Source organism: Talpa europaea (genome assembly GCF_964194135.1).
Source record: "Talpa europaea genome assembly, chromosome: 6".
Taxonomy (NCBI): Eukaryota; Metazoa; Chordata; class Mammalia; order Eulipotyphla; family Talpidae; genus Talpa; species Talpa europaea.
Window position 1 is genome coordinate 41759168 of NC_140072.1, and position 22002 is coordinate 41781169.

The window sequence follows — 22002 nt, forward strand, 5'->3', positions numbered from 1 at the left end:
ATAAAAAGGTTCTGTATAGCTTTTGCGTAAATCTTCTCCTCCTGGGGTAAAGCTCGACAACCCCAGGTGTCAGGAGGATAGGGCTTGCTTTCCATAGCCCACACAGTCTCCCTGGTAAGTGCCAGGCAAAATGTGCACTGATTTGTCTAAGTATGTTCTGTTCCGTGTTTAAAATAAAAACATTTACACATTCCAAGTCTCTTCAGGGATTAAGAAATCCTTTCTCAGTTCAGAGCTGAATATTGATTCAGAGCTTAATTCATGTTGATCACTTTTAAAGCTAATCTTGATTCTGCTCCAGTATTAGTAGATTTCAGAACATCTGAAAACAGTATAGAGTGAAGTGTTTTCATGAACTTTAACTTGGTTTCTTGCTGTGCACTTGAAACTCCAGTAGTGACACAAAGGGAACTTTTTGTGAGCCTTACTAATCCTGTGTCCCAGACCAAGACTGTAGTTGTGAGTTTGTGTGTGACAAGAGCCCCCCAGCATGCATACCTCCTTAGGTGGCACCACAGCACACTGCCAGGACAGCTGGGTAGATGGTCCTCACCCCACTCTGAACACCTGCTCTTCATGGCTATGGACTAGAAGCTACAAGGCTTCAGAAAAACCAAGTTTGGCTTGACTGATGTTGAGTTCTTATGAATCGACAGTGTCATTTTTTTTCATTTTTCCACCTTAGCTGGCGGTGCAACAGAAAGCCCTTTCTGAAAGCCCCAGTCTGATTTCACTATCAGCCACTTAACCACGATATTAATTTTTTTTCAAATTGCTGAACTGTTAAGATTTGAAATTACAGTATGGGTTGAAGAATAGTTCTGTAGCTAAATCAAAACAGTCTGCTAATTAAGTAATGTGCATCTTTTAATAACTCATGCCTCTTTTTAAAAAGCCCCCTTTTCCACTCCCCATACTTGTAGAAAAATGAATTAATTGTACCTCATTGTGTTTTTTGTCTAGACAATAATACTCCAGTACATTCCAAAAAACTATTTTTAAGGGCTTTCTGAGTGTTCAACTCACAAGATCACACTTCTTACAAAATTGCCTATGTGTGGCGTGGTTTCATGATAAAAATTTTGATTAGTGGCTTTGGTTAGAAAACCTGGACCCAGCAGGTTCCTCTCAGTCTGCAGCGTGCAGGGCTGGAGCCCGCTTACAGCATTGGAGTAGCTTCACATTAAGAGCACTTTTTTCTTCAGTTTTTAGCACTGGGTTTCTGGGGTGAAAGGCTTTCCTCAGTAACTAAAACTACACTCATTTGTATGGGTAAAAATACCCCTCATCCGATTTGCCCCTTGGAAGAAGTTTTTCTGTTCACGTAAAACTGTATTAAGTTAAAAACTTCATTTTCCTTTGTAATAAAAGAGCTTTTGCTTCCAATAAAGACCCATTTTGATTATCAAATATCAACATTTATGCTTGCTAGACACATTGCAGATAGCTTCATGAGATATTTATTCTTGGTACTTGCAGACTAGAAATGTAAACGAGGTTGTCTTTTTGGTAGGTGGGCTCTACTTGAATGGGAGTGTACATGGGATCACTCTAGGGGGTGGAGGGCATGTTTTGAGCATCCCCGGCCCCAGCCCTGCTGGCTCCATTTCGCATTCAGAAGGCCCTTCACCATTGTGGTGACCCGTGGCCTGGGTAACCCTGAAACAGTTAAGCAAACTGGTCATGAAGGAAATAAAAACCATAATTCTGGTTCTGCCCACCAGTGTGGGACTGATAGCTCATTCTCTTGGGTCAGCCAGATTCTGTTCTTTTTTCTGGTGGGCTCATATGTGACATGAGAACAAATATGACAGTCACTAACATTAAATTATAATGAAGTTAAGTAAAAGCTCCCCCTCTCTCCCCAAAAAGAAGATGGTTTGTCACTTGAGAAATAATCTTTGAAGTTTCTTTTAAAATGTGCTATATTAACTAAGATTAAGAATACTCTTAAAATTAGGCATGCCTGTGTTAGGACACCTTTTAAAACAGTCAAAAGAGAATTTTTGTCTGGCAGTCCTTATTTTGTAACCATATACTCCATGTACATTTTAGCTAGGTTTTATGAAAAGGTGACTGTTAGCCATTAATTTTACGTTTATAGTTCAAGGAATAGGAACAGTATTTGCCTCTCAAAATATAACAATCTTCTCAGAAGCTAAATAGTGATAGATGCTTTGTTGAAGTAGCCCAAAGATAGTCTCCTCTGGAAAAATTAATTTATTTATTACCATTCTACAACTTTAAGAAATCTACATAGTATAATTGTTGGCATTCTTACTGATCTGTTGCTATTGCCAGTTGGCATATGCTAAACCTGATCTAATCCGTTATCTTGGGTTACTGCAGCCTCCAAATGCTTAAATGTTCTCTGAAATGCACATCTGGGCTCCAGGACCTCTGTCTGGTTTCTTATCCTTTGTCAGTATTTCTCGGGGTCTGATCTGTGGACCATTCCCAGAAGTCACTCAGGGAACTGCTAAGAATCCTGAGCTTCTGGCTATCTCTGCAGATGTGTTTATATCTGTGTATTTTAAGCTAACAGCTTCTGGACTTTTCTTTCTATAGAAGAATCTGCTTATCATCTTTGCCTTCTTCCCCCACAAAACAGTAGGGCATTTATCTCTAAGATGAGCGTGTTGGATTTGGCCACCAGGTTCCGTGTTTCCTTCTTAGCCACTGGCTAGATTGATTCAGTTCACTGGGTGCAGGTTTTGATAAACTGACTTCTACATGACTGGCTCCTGTGATGGTGCTTCTGGCCGCTAGCCAAGAGTGAACCACACAGGACCTTCCCAGTTGTACACAGGGGTGTCAAGTTGAATTGTTTTTACCAATTGGGGAGAGGATTTTTGTTTTGTATACCAAGGTGCCATAAGAACTATAGCATCTTTCTGCTGTGGCAGTATAAATTAGTGTAACCACTTTAAAAAACAGTATGGACCTTCCTCAGAATGCTAAAAATTGAACTATCATAAACTCTAGCAATCCCACTTCTGGGTAGAGTTAATTTCACCACAGTGTTTTTTGCAGCACTATTTATAATAGCTAAGATATGGAAGCAGCCTAGGTGCCCACTGATTGATGATTAGATGAAGGAGGTAGCGTGCATATACACACCAGAATACTATTCACATATTTAAAAAATGAAATTTTGCTATTTGCAGCAAAATGGAAGGAACAGAAAAATTATGAGAAGTGAAATAAATCAGGAGAAAGACAGGTATTGGATGATTTTACCAGTGTAAGGAAACAAAGCAGATGAATAAAGGAAACAAAATAAAAATAGAACAGTAGACATTGGCAAAAGAATTAAGGTTACCAGCGGGAAGAGGATTGGGGGGAAGGGGCGGTGTCAGAGCAAGCCCTAGTGGATGGGGGCAGATTTTTTTTTATTTTTAAAAGAAAGAAAAGTAAGTGTAAAGTATACTTCTAAGTATCCTTGTCCAAAAGAAACTTTTAGTAGAAATTAAGCATTTATAACATAAGGTAAGCTGGTGAGAGGAGGCCTCAGTCTCTCAGGTCACTACCCAGAATGCCACCTAGATCCACAGCTGGCCCCCAGCTGCCATTGTCAACCAGAGCTAAAGGACATCCGAGCATCGGGTGACTTGTCACACCTCCTCTAGTCTACTGTCTTGGTAAAATGCCATAATCCATATCTCACTGGCTTTTGATAATTGATGTTTTCTTTGTTCGTGGCCCTAGGACTGAAGGCAGAATACTCTCTCAGAGCCATGTGCTGTGGGAAAAGCGGGTGGTAGTGGCCCCAGCAACCACGTGGCATGCTGCCTGTTCTGCTCACCTGTGTCTGTGGGCAGGTGTGTCTCCCCACAGGGCATGGGGGTGTCACATGAGCTAACATGCATGACGCGCTCTGCAGGCCTTGGCAGGCAGGAGACATTCTAAGATGCTTCCATTTCCCTCCAGGGCAAATTCAGGTTTCCAAGTCAGAGGAAGATCGCTAGGAGTGTAAAAAGAGTAATCATGAATTTGTCGCAGGGAAAGACTAAATCCTTTAAAGAGCTGTAAAACCAGGAAAAGGAAGTCAGCTGTCGTTGCCTGGTATCACATCCCCCCTATTTTGTTTTCTGCCAGTTAGTCATTTAAGATGTCATTTTAATAGACTTTACAGAGAAATAAGAAATATTTGTGTGACAAATGGGTAGAGCCCAAAGTAATTTTTGTTAGCTGTGAATTCAGGGGACTTACCTATTTTACCCTAAAAGTTTGTCTCCCGGCACCCCAAGGTGGTGCTTTGCCTCTGGGCCACTCATTCTTTCTGGAATCATTTGTGCATTTGTGTGGGTGGGAGATGGGAACTGGGGAACAGAGAAGTTGGGCAAGAATTTAGAGAATTGGTAAAAACTCTTCAAAGTGTTGACTTTTAAGTGCCTGTATAGAGCTGTTAGCATCAAGTTTTAATGGCAAATACAAAACACGCTTTTTATAAAAATACAAAACAGGAAGCTGTAGTGACCTTATTGCAAAAAACCTGGTTTTCAGAGGTTTTTAAAATATATTTTGCTGTGGTTAAAGGATAATGTGTTTAATTGTGAGTATGTTGTGCCCATTTTATCTGTAAGTTAACATGAGTTGCCTGTGAATAGCTGTTGAAATCCACGCGTCTTTGCATTTTTCTTGTGCCCACGGGATCGCACTGTTCTCTGAGTGTAGAGAGTGCGTCTTTCTTCGTGTGCATGGAGAGCTTCATCTTCCTGATGCTTGGTGGGATCTTTGGACGACCCACATTTTTGTTCTCCATCATTTTTGGCTGTCATATGGCTTTTAATGGTTTCATTAACAAATGGATGAATACGCTTGGTGTGAATGTTAGTGACAGCTTAATGAAAGGGCCAACCTCCCTCTTTTCTCTTCTTTCAAAAATGCCTTTGCTCTTACACCCAAAACATTTCCTCTCCCCATGTGGTGTTTGCAGACTTGAATCTGTCTTTATTGATTGTATTCATATTGAGACAAAACATGCAATTATGCTTTCATCTGGCCCCCGGTAGCGCTTGTGAAGACCTGCTGTTGGGATCACAGTGCTACCTCCATGGAAACAAGCTGCTCCGGTAGCCTGTTGCAGAGTCTCAGTTTCTCAGTTGCTGAGCTTTGACTGGGACAGCTATGCCATCCCACTGCTACATGATGTTTGTTATTTTCCAACAACCTCAGCGTTCATATTTCCATATATTTCGAGTGTATTTATTTGGTGATATTTATTATAACAATTTTCTTTTTTGTGTTTGCCTTTTTTTTTTTTAAAAGATTTATTTATTATACATACAAGAACTGGGGAACAAGCCAGAGTTGTGGGAGGGGGTGAGAGGATTCACCGAGAAAGAGTGGGGAACAGAATAGGCGGACCAACTGAAATACACTGCTCAGGAGAGCAGTGAGCAAGACAGGAGAGGTCTACTCCATGTTGGTCACTTCCCTGGCCGGGGATTGAACTCATGCTGCAGTGACTGCAGATAGCTTCATAGGTTGTATCTTAACCCCTTGCGCCACCAGGGAAACCCCCTGTATTTGCCTTCTTGTCATGGAAGTATTCTAATTCATCGACCAGGATATTTTTACATTCTGCAATTCTGAATCTCCAGTATTGAAGAAGGAAATTATTCTGCAGCCTGTACAACCAAAGTTATGTAGCAGACTCTGTCACTGTAATGTTTAATGGGGTACTTTAGTTCTTTTAGTTAGGGAGCACACCCCCAAAAACATGAAAGTGGGAGTGAAGTGGGCTTACTTCTGGAATCTAACCAATGGAACTTTGTGAATGATCTATGGAAAACAATGTGATTTTTGTTTTGTCTGTTGTGTTGCAGCTTCCATGAGGCAGTCTCAAGCTGTACCTGCAGATATGCGCCCAGAGATATGGATTGCACAAGAGCTACGGCGTATTGGAGATGAGTTTAATGCCTATTACCCGAGGAGGGTAATGATGTTTTCTTTACCCCCACTTTATCCTTGCTCCTCTGCCCCCTCCACCATACTATTTGTTTTTAAAAGGTGACTAGTAACAATTCTGTGTTTATTCTAGAAATGGCACGTCTTAACCTATGTGTGACCTACCATTGTTTCTCTTTGCCCACTTTCCTTATGTTGTAACAGCTGAGTTTAAGTGCGGGTAGTTAGAGAGAATACAGTATGAGATGGCAAAGGGATTTTACAAGCACAAAGCCTTAACCACCATTCCAAGAAAGAGGTCATATATGTTCATCAAAATGTCCCCCAGATAAATACTAATGTAATTTTCGGTCTATATGGGGTGTTTCTCCATTCCCTGTAAACAGCTTGGGGCAAAGCTAAAGACATTTTAAAATTTCCATCTTCGCTAGCCAGAGGGAACGCAGCCACCCTAATGAACACAGCCCTTGCTATTGACTGGAGAGCAGGGGCAGCGGGAGCTGAGAGCAGCCTCTCAGCCCCCCTGTATGCTTGATGTTTGTTGATTGAAATGTGTCAGGAGGCCATCTATTAATAGTCTATAATTAGACTGCCCCTTAAGTTTTGAGGTATGTTGTTGATGAAGAAAAATGTATTTAGTTTTATGTTTTCTCCTGTAGACACAGTATTCTTTTTTTTTTTTAAATCACCAATTGGAAACCCTTTCCTCCTAGTTGACTCTTTAAAATGGTTTAGCTCTAGGTATTAGTCTGTGGTGAGCTTGTGGGACTACTCCCTGTCAGGGTACACAAGCAAGTGTGATGAAATATAATTTTGGCCTGTTTACATTTTTTCAAACAACCTGGTGTTTCTGTTGATTTGTCCAAAAGGAAGTTACACATATTTTGTGGAAAATGTCATGGTTGATATCTTTATTATTTTGTTACTTTTGTATGTTTTCTGAACATTATTGTTTCATTTAAGTACCTCTTAAAGATTTTCTCTAATCTTGGGAGGTCATGCTTATTAGAACACCTTAATATTTCTGTCCTGCTTTAAATATTAGTCTCTTTTTAGTTAGCTATTGCTAAACAGGTGAATATATGTTACCTGTTAATTACTTTTCATTCATTCTAGTTTTCCCATCTGTATTCGGTGGATCTCAAACCTCTTTTCAACCCACACTGAGACATTTTCACATAATGGAAGGGGTGGAAGCAGGGATGTCCATCTCATCAGTATGGAATCTCTATAAGGGAGTCAGGACTTCTATAAAGCTCATGTTGCCTTCTTTTTACATCTTCTCGTGGAGTGAGCATGTGTGTGTGTTTGATGGAAAGTGTATTCTAGCAGGATTCTGTCATTAAATGGAAAATGGCACATTGGTGGGTGGGCTTAGGGACTTCTTACACTACGGTTAGCTAGTAAGATGCCTGGCGTCCTACAGCTGTGTAGACCAGGTGGCAGAACATGATTCCTTCTCAGCCTAAATGTGAAATGGTAATTGTTTTTTGCAAGGTTAATTCTTCGTAATTTGGCCCTGAAGTTACTGTTTCCCCCAATCCCTCTGCCATGGTTTAAGTGATGGTATTTTGTTGTCACAGGGTTTGATTGGACTTGACTGTCTCCTGGTGGACTAAGAGGGAGGCCACTTGAGGAAAGGGCCCCAATATATTCACGATGTTGGTCTTCATGCTGAGGTGGGAGGACATGGGTCCCTTCAAGATGGTAGGCTGGAACACGTCCTGTCCTGATTGTGGGGGTGTGTCCAGAACCAGCAGGAAAAGATCAGTCACTTCTAATGAGCATAATGACCTCTCCAGGAAAGGCTAGCCAATGAACTGACCAGCAGCAGAATTTACCTCCTTTCCCCATTTTGAAGGGGGTTTGGAGGTGCCCTGGGGCCAGATCTGACTCAGGTGGGACTACCTGAGAGAAGAGGCACTTGGGCGCTGGTGCCTTCTGAGTCTGCCAGTTCTGGATGCTAAGATGAGCCTGTACAACTCCAGTCCCAGGAACTGGGTCAGAGCCTTTGACCACGTGAAGGGTCAGTGATGAGACATTGGGGGGGGGGGGGGGCACGGGGATTGGTGCATAGCCATGCCATGGATGTCAAAAGAGGGGGCGAGTTCCAGTCATGCTCACGTGAGACACAGGTGCCCAGATGCCTCCATTCCCTGGCCTCTCCACTGGCGGTGAGGTAACAGCATCAAGCAGATTTATATCTGGGCCTCCCCAGTGGCGCAGTAGGTTGAGCGCAGCGCTGTGAGGCTGTCCGCAGCCTCTACAGCGCGGGTTCGATTCCCAGCTGGCCAGGAAGATTCCCACATGGCGTGGCAGACCTCGCCTGTGTCACTCCCACTGCTCCCCTCAGCAGTGTACTTCGGTCCTTCTGCCTGCTCTGCTCCCCGCTCTGTCTCTGGTGAATCCTCTCACCCTCCTGCACCTCTGGCCTGTACCCCAGCTCTTGTATAAAAATAAATAAATCTTTAAAAAAAAAAAGCAGATTCATATCCTTCCATTCCCTCTTCTCCCAATGTTTTTTATAAGTTAGTGTTTAAGACTAACATGATGGTCATGTCTGTTTTTCAAATGAGATGCCATCCGTTCTCAATGCCTTGGGTAAAATAAATGCAGGTTACTCTTGCTGCAGTATTTGCAATATTGTTTAATTATGCACCTTATTTTTTATTTATTTTTAAAAATGAGCCAATGTGAAAATGCAGCTGCTAATACTTAAAGGCTCTGGCTTTCTAAGTAGGCTGAGCTATTGGGGGGAGGAGTAGGGACAGACTTAATGCTAAAGCCTGATTTTTCTAAATCAAAGGCAAATATATTTATATGCTCCAGATTTTATAAATAGCCAGTTGAAAACACCAGACTCTGGAACTCTGGGGAGTGACACAGTGACCCTCAAAGTCAAAGCCACAGATTCCTGTCTTGATAGTTGTTCAATTAAAAATAGCCATTGTCTGCAGTCACCCAGATGGTCCATTGTTGAATATGGGGGGAAATGGGAGGCTGTTTGGGAAAGTAACACGTTCAAATGACCTGCTGTCTCCGGCAGCCTCTTGGTGAGTGGTGCACAGCAAGCTCTGTGATGGATTGTAGCATTTTAAATATTTAGTGTCTTTATTTGCTTAATATATTACAGTGCCTTTGCTGAAGTGTTGGTCTCTATTACCTTGCGAAGCCTGACAGGGTATTTTCCCATTTTTCCAGTTAAAGCAATAGAGGAAGTTATCCTGTAGTTTTCATGTGCTCAGTTCACTTCAGGGCAGTGGGAAGCACATGCATGGAGCGGTGGAGTCTGATCATTGAAGGAGGAGATGAGAGAGGCTCAGGTGAGCACAAAGTCCTGGCATATGTTCCTCGTTCTCTCATGGGGGTGCCGTGGCCCCGAGTCACCCTGCAGGGCAGTGACCATCCCCCTCGCTGAAGGCGTCCTACTATTCCAGGTGGAATGTATTTTCATTCTGTGACTTTTTGTTTTAGAATAATTTCAGACTTATGTAAAAGTTTCAAGAATGGTACCAAGGACCCTCCTCCTGTCTGACACCTAAGTTCTCTGGTGGTACCATTTTGCTACATTTGCTTTAAATTCCCTTACTTGACACCCGTGTACTAGTATTCTCTGAAGCATTTGAGAATGCATTGCTGGCATGATTACTGCTTTACTCTTAAATTCTTCAGTGTGTATTGCCTAAGAATAAGAGCATTCTCTTATATAACCACAGTGTAATTATCAAAATCAGGAAATTAACACTGTTACAGTACTGTTATATAATCGGTGAGCCTTAGTGAAGTCTCACCAGTTATCCCAGTAGTGTCCTTTATAGAGAAAAAAAATTTTAGGTCCAGGAACCACTCTGGGATCACACAGTAAATTTAGTTGTCTTTTGACTCCATGACACTAGGTCCCTTCCTCGGTCTTTGTCTTTCGAGGCACTGCCATTTAGAAAGGACAGGACGGTAACATATAGATTCTCCCTGAATGTGATGTAAGTTTGCTGTAAGTTTCCTCATGATGAGATTTTCGCATTTTGGGAAGGACTGCCACAGAGGTGACGTCGTGTCCCTCCCATGTGTTGCGTTGGGGCCACAAGTGTTGACATGTCTCAGTGTCCAGCTGCAGGCATTAGCAGTGGTCAGTGGTGTTCTCATTATCAAGTTGGTGCTTTTCCTTCTGTAACAGGAGGAAAGTGTGTGTGAAGGAAGAAGAGCTTTCCATTCTCCCCTTTGTGTTTATTCATTTATCATCTTAAATTCATGGGTCCCTGTTTAATTCACTGGGTTAATATGCACAACTCACATTATTGGTTTTGATGGTCAAATTGTCACAGATTCAGCTGCCCCCTGGTGCCTTCTCACCACGTCCTGAAACTCTAAAGTGCCGTGGTAGCGCTGGCACATAGAACATGATGCGGAACAAAACCCAGGGCCCAAGAAGGTGGCTGCACTTATCAGAGGCATTTGTTGCTGATTGACCTTCACACATGCAGTGTCCTAACCGTCACAGCCCTGGTGTGCACCTCTGAGACGCCAGGGAGTGAGGGCGAGGTCTGTTGATGGACAGTGGGGCGCTCAGGGAGGTGGGGAGCTCAAGGATGTCAGTGGGCTGCAGGCAGGAGCAGCTAAATCTCTGCTTCAAATTTTATGAAGGGGCCAGCAGCTGGCAGGGAGATGAGCAGTGTATGTCATCTATTTCAGTGGCCTGCACCTCAAAACCCCACTAGGGGTGGGGTCATCCACATAAAGCAGCCAGGTTCCCTTTTGTTCTTTAGTATCCTCTGCTGGTTTCTTCCACCACCAGAGACATGTGAGTCCGAGTCCCAGGCTGATCTGCTGGAGGCAGCGTTGCAAGTGCAGGCCTTGGTCCCATAGGCATAGGCTGCTGTTTGCTCAAGCTTGGTGTCCACTCGAATAGGATTCTTGGCTGTGGCCTGAGGCTGTAGGGGTGTGCTGGACCCATTTGTAATACATGAGCTCTTGGGGTAACTAGGTTCAGACCCTAACCAATGTGGGTCACAGTCCTGCCCCCACCACCAGGCTGAGAACATTTGCCTTTCATGGTCCCCTGAGGTCCCCCTTTCATGGCCTGGCCTGTGCGCAGGTATAGACTCCTCTCCATGAACAACTCCCCGGACACATCCTCACAGCAGCTTATGAAGCTACATCAGAAGCTCTAGATGGGCAAAGGGTTGAATGAAAATCTTTTCATTGTTTGAGCACAAGAAACAGTGTATCTTTGTTTATACTGTCTACTTCCTACTTCTGGGGCCAGTGCAGGCACGCATTGACTGAACTACATGTGAACTGAAGTGTAGCACTGAGCCAGAAAGAGTGGAGAGGAAAAGGTGCTGTCAGGCTGTTTTTGATGGAAACAGAAGTTCAATTGAGGTGTCCTCGTATTAGCATGGACGCTAGACTATAAATGAACGTAAATCTGTATGTGCTATCTTTCCTAAGAGGTGGCATTCCCTGTGATGATCTTGTTGTTATAAATGGTAATCTTCTACAGATAATGGTTAAGGGAGAAGTCTAAAGTGTTGCTTGTTTGTTTGGTAATAGCATAAATTAAATATAAACCCAGGGATGTGTGTTCTCAACAGTCTTTGAAGCCTTCATTAATTGAATGTTGGCGCTTAATAAAATAGCCGCTTTCTAAGTACTGTCCTGAGAACATAATAAAAAATCTGCATATTCAATATTAAATTAAAACTACACCCAGCTCATGAGATGATGAGTTGCATATGGCTCTTCTGAGTGACAGTTTTCATAGCAATTATGAGCAGCTTAAGTAAATCAGTGCTGCCATTCGTGATACGGTTTTCAGGTGTAGCCAGTGTTTTCCTTGGATTTGAATGAGGCGCTGCAGTGCTTGCATTTAAGAGTTTTCTGTGCCCATCTCCTGCCACACCATCCATACCACAAGAACAATAACAAGCAGCAGCCAAGCCCCATCATGATGCTGCGGGGCCTGTGTGACAGAGTCATCCTTTCTATAGCTTCAACTCTTTGTGTTTTCCCCTAAGACCTTCAAGAGAGCATGTGGTTCCGATTATTCCGATGACGAGAGCGCTTGGATTGCAGGTTTTTCAACGAGAGCTTGCCATGATTTGTTGAGGCTAAAGTGTGATCTTGTAGGAAAACACAGCTTACTGACAAGTTTGGGGACTTGGGGGTCAGACCTTGAACCCCGACTCCATCTGTTCGTCTCTAGGAGTCAGTCTCTTAGGGATGGAGTGAAGATTAAAACATTTAGCAAGGGAAATGTTATCATCCCTTGTCACCATTATTCTGTTTTCTCTCAATTGAATTATCATCAAAACATTTCTCCACTAGTCTTCTGAGTTTAGAGAGAGAGATGTTTGTGACTGTTCACCTCTCCGTCTTCTAAGTCCTCTGCTTGCTAAGCAAGCTGTGTGTGGCTGTAAGGGGCTGGACTGGCCACAGTGCAGGTTTTCTGATCCCATGCAGACCGGGTAAAGGAGGAGTCAGAGTCCTCAGTAGTTTTGCAGGTTTTTTATTTGGGATTCACCAGGCATATGGCAGGCAGGGGTGCTGGCTGGGGGGCTGGGAGGCTGGCAGGCCTCCCAGCCCCCAGCAAGTCTTCACTCTATCTGGGCTCTCTAGCGTTCGTTCTGCTGCTTCTCGGCTTCTCTTTCGGCTTCTGCTTCGGCTTCTACTGCTGCTACTGGTGCTGCTGCTGCTGCTGCTGCTGCTGCTGGCGTCCCCATGACGCCGCCCTTAAAAAGCACAGTCTTAGCTCAGCTGAATCCCATCTACCTATGCCCACACCCTATTCCAGGTGCCCGCCATCAGGCATGCATTCAGGACAAGGATCCATCATCTATCCTGATGGCGGAAGGGCAGAAAAGCCTGATATTTTCTTTACCCTACAGTGGCCTTGCTGACATGCTGTGTCTGTCTGGGTGCATGCAGGAGAGGCACTCGTGTGTGTGAACATGACTGGGTGGGCGTGGAGCTGGATGTGGTTGTGTGGATTTGCGCTGCGTCGGTCCGTGGCAGGTGGGCACACCTGCTCGGTGCCTTGCAGTTGTGGGACCACTATCATGGCACCACTCGGGGCTGCAGGTGCCTGCAAGGGGACTTCAGAGAGGTCTCATTGGGGGTTTTTAAATCTCTTGAGGAGGAAATGAAGATGCACATGAGGTGAGGCTTGGCCCTCTGTAGACATACAAAAATAATTAGCATCATCCTTCGCTAGACTTGTCCCAGCTGAACCAAAACAGAGAGGTTTGAGTGTGGTTAAAGTGCGTTAAGTCTCATTAGCATTATTTTTTTTTTGAGGCTAGGTCATTTCGGAACACTGTGTTCTTGCTCTGAATCTAGTATTTCATCTGATGGTGCTCACACAGGAAATATCAGAACCTCACTGGCTTCACTGTGGTCAACTGTAAACAGACTTCCCAGGTGATGGTCAAGGATCTGCATTTTCAAGAGAAAGGGGCCTGGGGTGGGGGTGGAGGGTGGCTGCCGAATTTTGAGAGCCATGGTGGAGTTGTCGTTGTCCTGATTTGGAAGAAAAGCTAGTGCCTGCCAGGGCTGACTGGAGGTTAACTGGAGAAGCCATTGTTTGTCCTACAAAAGTCTCAACTCAATAGTTTCTGTGAAACAATGCATCAAAAATAGGAGGAAAGTTGGATTCATGCAAATGCAGTTTTCCTGTGATATTTGAGTAACACATCGGCACCCTGGCTGGCAGCTGCAGCCTTGGCCACCCAGTGGTGCTGTGGGAGTGCCTCCTCCTGGTTTTTGTGTGGGAGCACCACATCCGGTCCGAGGTGCTCCCCTGGCACCCTTCCACAGCTGTGTTGACATTAAAGCTGTTAGGCACAAACTATGCAAATGCCTGTTGCCTTGGTGATAAATGGAAAGTGAATTTGGTATTTGGGTTGCATCAGGGCTGCAGCAGCAGCCGAGTGACACCTGAAAACAGCAGAGAATGTGGAACATGCCCTAAAATCCCAACAGAAATGCCTTGTGAACCACTCTTGGTCTGAAAGCAGAGACACCCAGCTCTTCCTAGAAATTTCTGCTTTGTGCTAAACATGCGGGGGCCATTTTCCTCTCCACCTCTGTCTCTCACCTGCATTTAAAATGCTGTTGACATGGGTGGGTTATGAATGGGTAGAGAAAAGGTGGTGGTTGTCAGAATCAGTCAGAATCACAGGGGCAGCTTGTTCCCCACCCCACCTGGTTGCCTTTGATTCTGGCAGCAGGTGGTACTGACCCAGAAGATGTGAGAGACTGCCTCTCTGGGAGCAGACCCCACCTGACAGGCACTGCATCCTCACTTCCTGAACCTGGAGTGGGTTCTCCCTCTACATGCTCAGCCTGTGATCTCATCTGTGAAGTGGAGGTTGGCTGGGGTTGTTGTGAAGACTGTAAAGGTGTCGGCCAAGTCATCTTATTTACTGGTGACAGTTCTTGTCCCCCAGCTTGGGCACCCAGAGCCTAAAGGCCCCAGGTCTTAGCATCTCTGTGCCCAGAGCTTCCCTGCGGGTATGAGCAACTCCACCCCCCACCCCAGGACAACCTGGGTCAAGGCCACTCCTGTGTCCTGCATGTGTTTCCCTCACTTGGGCAAGAGAGCATGTTTTGCTGTGATGACTTTGGCATTAATATTTAATTACATTCCCTATACTTGATTGGTTATCCTAAGTGAAGATGGTCTTGATGGTCTTGGCGGCGACTGATACCATGGTCACCTGCTGCATGGTCCAGCTGCTTACAGCTGCCATCTGGGGTAGTAGGCCCCTCCCCCAGATGTCACTCAAGTGCCCTCCAGTGTCGTATGGGTGTGCAAAGAACTTTTGAGGCCATCTGTACCAGAGATCTTGGAGCACCTGAATCCCCTATATTCCGACTTTTCAGGAACTCTTTGAAGGAGCAGTCATGGCATTTGGCAATATTTCTCTTCTGGCTTACAAGAAATCAAATACTCATTCACCATCTGAAATAAGAGTTCTGCGGACTGATGCTCCTTCTCCAGGGTAGTGCCCTTCCACACAGCAGCCTCCCCTCCTGAATTCTTGTCTCCTCAGCTCTTCTTCCTCCAGGCCTTGGTGTGTAGGGGTAGCTCAGTGACTTCCTGCCCCAGCTTACTGGCAGCTGCTTCTTCATCATTTTATTTACCTATATATTGTCCAGTCTGTTACCTTGTTTATCTGTGTGGCTCTGTCCCTACCAGAGTGGAAGTCCCCAGAAGGAAGTGCCATCACAGCTTCTGTAGACAAGAACCTGGGCTCTCATGTCTGGCTCCGTGTTGGCGTGAGCCTTGTATTTCACTGGCAGGTTCCCCTCGTTGTGTGAGGTGGGAACGTCCATGTGCTTAGATGTCAGCAGCACACTGGCCTCCTTGTGGGCTGTTCTCACTGAGGGCAGCACCTCCAGGCTGTGGGTTGCTCTTCTGTAGTCACTGCTGGTGACACAAATGATGCTCATCAGATCTTCTGGCTGCAGACATGTGCTTCCAGGTCACACCTTCCCCCATACCCTTGATGCAGGCAAGTGGGAGCTACAGGAGCCCCTCACCCAGAGAGTATTGTGGACTCTTGGGAATTGGTTCCTGTAGGAACACAAAGCTGACTATTGAAGAAGCCACCCTTTGGACATGTGGGATGCCTGTGAAAGTCACTTACCCCAAAGAACCCCATTCCTGATCTAGATTATGGAGCTAAAACTCGCCAGCAAGATGGGTTCCTGCACTGAGTATGCTTGTGAATTTTGTATATATGTGCATGCCAGCTAACAAGGTGGCTGTTACATATAAATTGTTTGTACTTAGTAGCATAGTTAGTTTTTTATTTTTTTTTTTAAGATTTATTTGTGCATGCAAGAGCTAGGGTATAGGCCAGAGGTGCGGCGGTGGGCGGGGGGGAGGTGAGAGGTGGGAGGATTCACCAGAGACAGAGCAGTGAGCAGAACAGGTCAATGTACGGAAATACACTGCTGAGGGGAGCAGCCGCCAAGACAGGAGAGGTCTGCTTTGCCATGTGAGTCACCTCCCTGGCTGGGGATCCAACTCGTGCTGCAGTGGCTGCAGATAGTTTCATAGTGCTGAGATTTTAACCCCCTGCATCACCAGGGAGGCCCTCTACATATTTAGTTTTTTAAATACTCTCACCCACATGGATCCTTGCAATCTTTTTGAAGTACTTTCATGATTTAGACTAAAACAGCATTATTCAATTCTGACTAAGAAGTGTTTTTTCACGCAAAAGGAGACCGAGAATGAGAGTTAAGCAAGAGAGAGGAGTGTGTATGTTCATTCGCCAGGACTCCCCTGACAACGTAGCAGAGACTGGGGGGCTTAAACAATCCGCGCTCATTCTTCACAGCCCTGGAGGCCCAGAGTCGAGGTCTGCACTGACTGGGTGGAGGCTGTGTGCAGGGCGCCGATGGCCAGGGGTGGACCCATCCTAGCTCTTGAGTTACCTGCCGGTGTTAGTGTCACTGTCACAGCCACACTGCATGCCCCCCAGCTTGCACTCAGGCTCATTTGTATGACTGCAGGTGGGGAGGCAGTGAGTTTACCGGAAGCTGAGTGCTATTCTCCAGCTGTTGGTGAGGTGTGGGCCTGCGTGTCGAGCCAGCAGCCACTTCAGCCTGCTGTGCCAGCTGTCAAGGGTTTTCTGGGCTGGCACAGCTTTTGGAATCAGTGGTAATGGCTTCCTCCATTGAATGTTGTCCAAAAGCAATTGTTCACTGGCTTAAAGCATGTGCTGTGTTGTCACATGTACTGTCTGGGAGGGCAGGCATCCGCCTGTCCTTACTAGCTGAGATGCTGCAGCATCGTCTCATTTGGCAGGACTTGTGTGGTCGTGCCAAAATTTCCCCCATGTCTGAATCCCAAACCCACACCCTATTCTTTCCATCTGAGATGAAAGCAGAACTGTCAAAAACATGGGAGATGTCTCGTGATATGGTTTTATCATGACAACGTCCATAGTCCACCTGCTCTCCTTAAGGATAGATGAATTTCCCCTCACTGAGGTCATTTTAACTGTTCTCTGATCTCACTGAGCCCGGCAGTGGCACCTGGCTACCATGAGATTTCCTACCTGGAAGCCACTGCTTAACCTTGCATTGCACGCTCTTTCTTCATTTTAGTAAGTCATGGTTTTATTTTGAATAAGCCTCTTTCAACCTTCAGCCTATTAATATTAGTCTAAACTAAAATTAACCTTCCCCTAAATTATTCTCACACAGAAAAAGCAAAGTAATTTTGAAAGTTAAATCAAAACAAAGCAATCTTGTGTGTAGAACAGATAAAAATCACAGACTGTGGTTACGGAGTACCTCCACAGGAATCGCTTGCATAAAGCTGATTTCCTCCAGTCTGGTTATGGAAGGAGAAAGGGAAATGCCCTGGCCTTATCACAATCCCATTCTGTCAAACAAGTGCTTGAGTGCTTGTGTAAACAGTCGCGAGAAGGGAGCTCCACTTGATCTGACGTCTGTGGTCAGTGTTGGGTCTGAGAGGGACCCAACACCAGTTCTCAGCCGGACTCATGCCCAGTGGTCCCCCCCACCACCAGAACAATACAGGGGTTCCGGAGGAGTTCCAGGTAACAGAGAATAGGTCCTGCGTATGGGTTACTGTCACGGCAAACCAGCAGGTAGTTTTCAGACCAGAACAGTGTAACAGGTTGTACCTGGCGTGGGAGTAGATAGGCTTCACTACCACCTTTGGCCACTCTGAATATACACCTTGCTTGCATGAACTCACCTGCAGAATGGATTGGGACTAGAAGGTGGGCACTCTGGAAAGCCTGCGGGCCTCTGGGAACTTAGAGTAATGTGGCAGTTTCCTTTTGAACAATTTCTGAGCTTGTCATAAACATAGGGTATTCCCTGGCAGAGAGGCCTTTTTTGTTTTAATTGCTCTTTGCTCCCCGTGCGGGGTGGGGGTGGGGCTGACCACCCTGCCTGCGTCTGTGACCGTGGGCAGAGTGTAGAGCCAACAGTGTTTATCCAGCAGAGCCGCCCACCAGCAGCCAGAGGCGCGCTGGCGCATCAGTGCACCACTTTATTTAGCTTCTTAGGGCAAATTACTCCAAATCACTGGTTTCTCAAGTAAATTACAGCTACCAGAAATTCACCCTTGGGGTAGTCTGCAGCATATTTGAATGTCAATAATTTCAGCAGTAAGACACTTGGCATGTACTAACTTCAGCCCTGCCCCCTCCACTCCTGCCTCTTTTCACAGGACACTAACTTCAATGACTTTCAGTGGCTTTTCTTCAGCCACCTGAATGGAGGTATTGGGAAAATTTGGTTTCTTGTGGTTGGTGCATTTCCGGATCAAGGCACTGATGGCATCGATCGCCTGTGAAAAAAAAGTAAATACAGGGTAGTTAGAGGAGCAAACCAGGACTGTGGAATTAACTTTGAAGTTTTCAGTTATTCTTTTGGTTGTTTCACGTCTAAGAAGAAAATAATTCAGTGTGCCTGCTTTTTATGCAGTGGCGTCTTCACAGTCTCAGGGTAGACTTGGGGCTCTGGTGACACAGTACCCTTTAAGGAGTAGCCTCCATCGCTTTTAAGATGGGATTTGTTGTTCATTTAAATAGGAGCATCTCTCTCCCCTGACCCCTAGAAAATGAAGGTTGAAAAACTAAGAAGCTCTCCTTTTGTTGTTTCAGGTCTTTTTGAATAATTACCAAGCAGCTGAGGCCCACCCCCAAATGGTTCTCTTACGACTGCTACGTTACATCGTCCGTCTGGTGTGGAGAATGCAGTGACAGCAGGTTCCTTGCGGAGCTGAGATATGTGCAGACATTTTGCTTGTTCAAACCAACAGGCCCCAGCACCATGAATGTTTGGTGCCATTGCTATGCAGCCAGCGACTCCTTCCCAGAGAGGGCATGGAGCAGCCAGCTGACATATTCCTAAAAACACCCAGCTGCACATGGACTTGACCTTCCTGTTTATCACCACACTGCAGAATTTCTTATAGAAGTTTGTTGTGAATGTAAACAAGAGAGGATTCTTTTTTAAAAATGTACAAATCATGGTTCTTTGGAGCAGGATTTAATGCAAGAATGCTGTTTACATGTGATGCGGTTTTTTTTCCAGCTTCTTTAATAAGAACAGGTTTTTCAGAAAGGAAATGGAAACTTTTTAACCAACTTGTTAATAATTTTTGTACTTAAATTTTAAGAACCTAATACCTACCCTCAGAGGATTATGTAAATTCTGCAGTGAAAACTGAGCCAGCTAATTTATAAAGCTGCCTTAGTTTATTTTTAGGGGTTACTGTACAGAATTTTTCAACGGGAGAGGTATGATATGGCCTCCTCCCTTCCCTGCCATTGCCTCTGACTTTTTTTTTAAAGCATTATTATTAGTACCAAAAAAAATACTTAAATGAAAGGGGCAAGGGTTCTGTTAGCCTGTATCAATATGCCACTCCCGTTTTGTAAATATTTACTTACCTCCTTAAATTCAGTTGCATCTGTGGCAGAATTTCAGACTCTCTCTTATGTGTTTTTCTTTGTGTCCTTCTATGATACCCCTCTAGCCTGTCTGGACACTGATGCACAACTTGGTCCACTGTAGTTTTGTGATGAAAGGGAATTGCGTCAGAAGTGAGTTACATCTGCCTATATCATCCACAGCTCATCAGCCTGTCTGCTGTAACCTAACTGGGAAGTGCTTCGTATCAGTTTTCATTTTGATGGGCTTGTCACTCAGAAGTGTTCCGAAGAGGGACTAGCAGGAATAACACCAAGTATTTGCTTATGTCCCTTTGCACTGTTGGCGTTTCTGGTTGCAGGATTTCCCTGCCCACGGGATACGCTCTCAGTGCAGCTTCCAGGTGTCCAGAAATAGCTGGGTTTGGCCTCAGGTATGAGAGTTCAAGTCCTCCTGGGTATTAGCTCAGGTCTTGGGCGGGACTTTTGACAGATGTTTCCTGGGCATCCTGGCCTTTCGTTCAGCTCACACTTCATCTGGCCCTTGATGCCTACCACTTGGTTCCCAGTCCTCTAAATCCACTTTGAAATATAGGCTTACTTCTGCTTTCAGCGGTGCCATTATGATGCTCCATTGAGCACAAGTGTGAAATGGCCCCTCCGCCTTCTGAAAGATGCCTGTGGTACTTGTTCCATTTCTCTTGGGAAGGTTGGATTTTGTCATCTGCCTCTTTGAGGTCCTTACACCTACGGAGCCACGAGGATTGCAGTAGTTGGGAAGCCCACCAGTTGGTCTGTCATTTCAAAGGCAGTTAAGCAACTAGGGAGATACAAGGGAAGGACAGATTAGAGAGTAGTGAGAAAAGGGAGGTAGAGATCAATCTGTGAACCCTGTAACTCAAGCTTTTTGAAATCTCAGATCGTTAAATACTTTTTAAAAGAAATATGTGATTTTTCAAATAAGTCAGCAGTGCCAACAACTATTGTATATGCTTTTGGCCCATGGAGGACCAGTGTTTTCACATGATTAAATTAATGGGAAAATCCATTTATTTGTATCTTCATACTTTTATATAAATATATATATTGCATATACACTTTTTCCTGTAGGTAGAGATATTTGATTCCAAATATTCTTCCTTAAAAATTTCTTTTCCCCAGATATCTTTGTGGGGTCTTGAATATTTTTAAAGCTGTGTTGAGTTTCAGCTTGTGTTCTTGACGTGTCTTGAACCCCTTTGTAGGGTCAGAAAGTCCACACGGTTGTGAGGTGATGGTAGAACTGCAGCCATGGACCTGCTGGACACACACACCAAAGATGTATTTGGTTCTGGGCCCCTCTCCTCCCAGGATCTCCATCCTCATGTGCCAGTCTCTCTGACTGGAGCACTTTACTCTGTTTCTTTGATACTGTGGTTCCCTGAGAGCGGCACAGTGCAGCCCCTGTGCTCTTGTGCCCGCCACATCCAAAAGTTTACCTCTGGCTTGGCAGCCCCTGGGCCTCCAGGCTGGCCATGGAAGCAGCTCATGAGGAAATTAGAGAGTCTATGAACTGTAGAAGTATTAAAGAACAGGATGTTGCAAAAGGACTTGAGAGAAAAGACTGGATGTCTCTGTACTGTATGTATCTGTTTATCAAGATGCCTCCCCATGCAAAGTATACCAACTGTGGTATACATTTTACTTTTTATTTTTTATTTCTTTTATTTTTTTGTAGAAGAAAAACCAAGTAGCTCCCTTTTTGAATATTTAATGCGGGTTTTGTGCCTTCACCACCTCTTCTCACATGAGGTTTATAAAAAGTGTCCCGTGACTTATCACAGAAATGCAATAAACACACACAAAATAACTTCATGAGTGGTTCTTCAAATTACCTGTACTCCTGCCTAAAAGTGAGTTTATGAAGAAATTTTCTTGGTTACAGAGAAACTTGGTAAAAATTCCTTCTGATTAAAGAAAAAAAAAATGTACACAGTAGAATACAATTTTCTCTTGTTTCCCTTTCTTAATATTGTTGTATATATTTTGACTATTTATTAGATTAGGAGATCATATTTTCCTTATCAACTGAGCCAAATGTCTGTGTGCAATTGTGTTTCCTTTACCTTTCTTGTAAAATTTTGTACAGCATAATGAGTAAAAATCACTGTTTTTCTAAACTTTTTTCAGAATCGAGGATTGTAAATACTGTAGATTCTTTTTTCAGTGTAATGTGTCCTACTGTTTCATAATGCTGTAACTTGTAGAAATATTGTATATTTATTTCCTGCTTATTTAATGTCTTTAAGTTTTTAAAAGTGTTGACCTCCCTGCCCCTACCCCACCCCCACCCAGCTGTCCCATTAATTGCTTTTACTCTGAGGTGGTAGTTGGTCAGCTCCCTGTAGGCCACATGATCTTCCCAGGGTGGCCTTCCCTGCTTTAGTTCCTGGTATTTCTGGTCAGCGGGTTTAAATTCTTGGACATAGCTGTTCGCACGATGATGCTAGTATCTAGACACCAGTGAGAAACTGAATCTGGCAGGCTATAAAATTCTACTCCAAGAAATACCCAGTGACTATTTGTTCCAAAGCAGCTAGCTTCTCCAAGAAGCAAATTCCAGACCATATCTTTAAAAAATAATGTATTACCAGTAGTTAGGAAAGATTTTTCCATTGAAAAGTTA

At 44.4% G+C, this 22002-nt stretch overlaps 1 protein-coding gene across 2 annotated transcripts in view; it reads left to right on the forward strand.

Annotated features, from left to right (window-relative positions):
- BCL2L11 (BCL2 like 11) overlaps positions 1-18665 on the forward strand; it is a gene marked incomplete at both ends in the record, with an annotated part of 36779 nt that extends 18114 nt beyond the window's left edge. For both annotated transcript variants that reach the window (XM_084235883.1, XM_084235884.1), the window contains 2 exons: positions 5832-5941; positions 18567-18665. In XM_084235883.1, coding sequence (XP_084092009.1) covers positions 5832-5941; positions 18567-18665 — 209 coding nt within the window. The remainder of the gene's footprint in view (positions 1-5831; positions 5942-18566) is intronic.
- Between the last annotated feature and the right edge of the window lie 3337 nt (positions 18666-22002).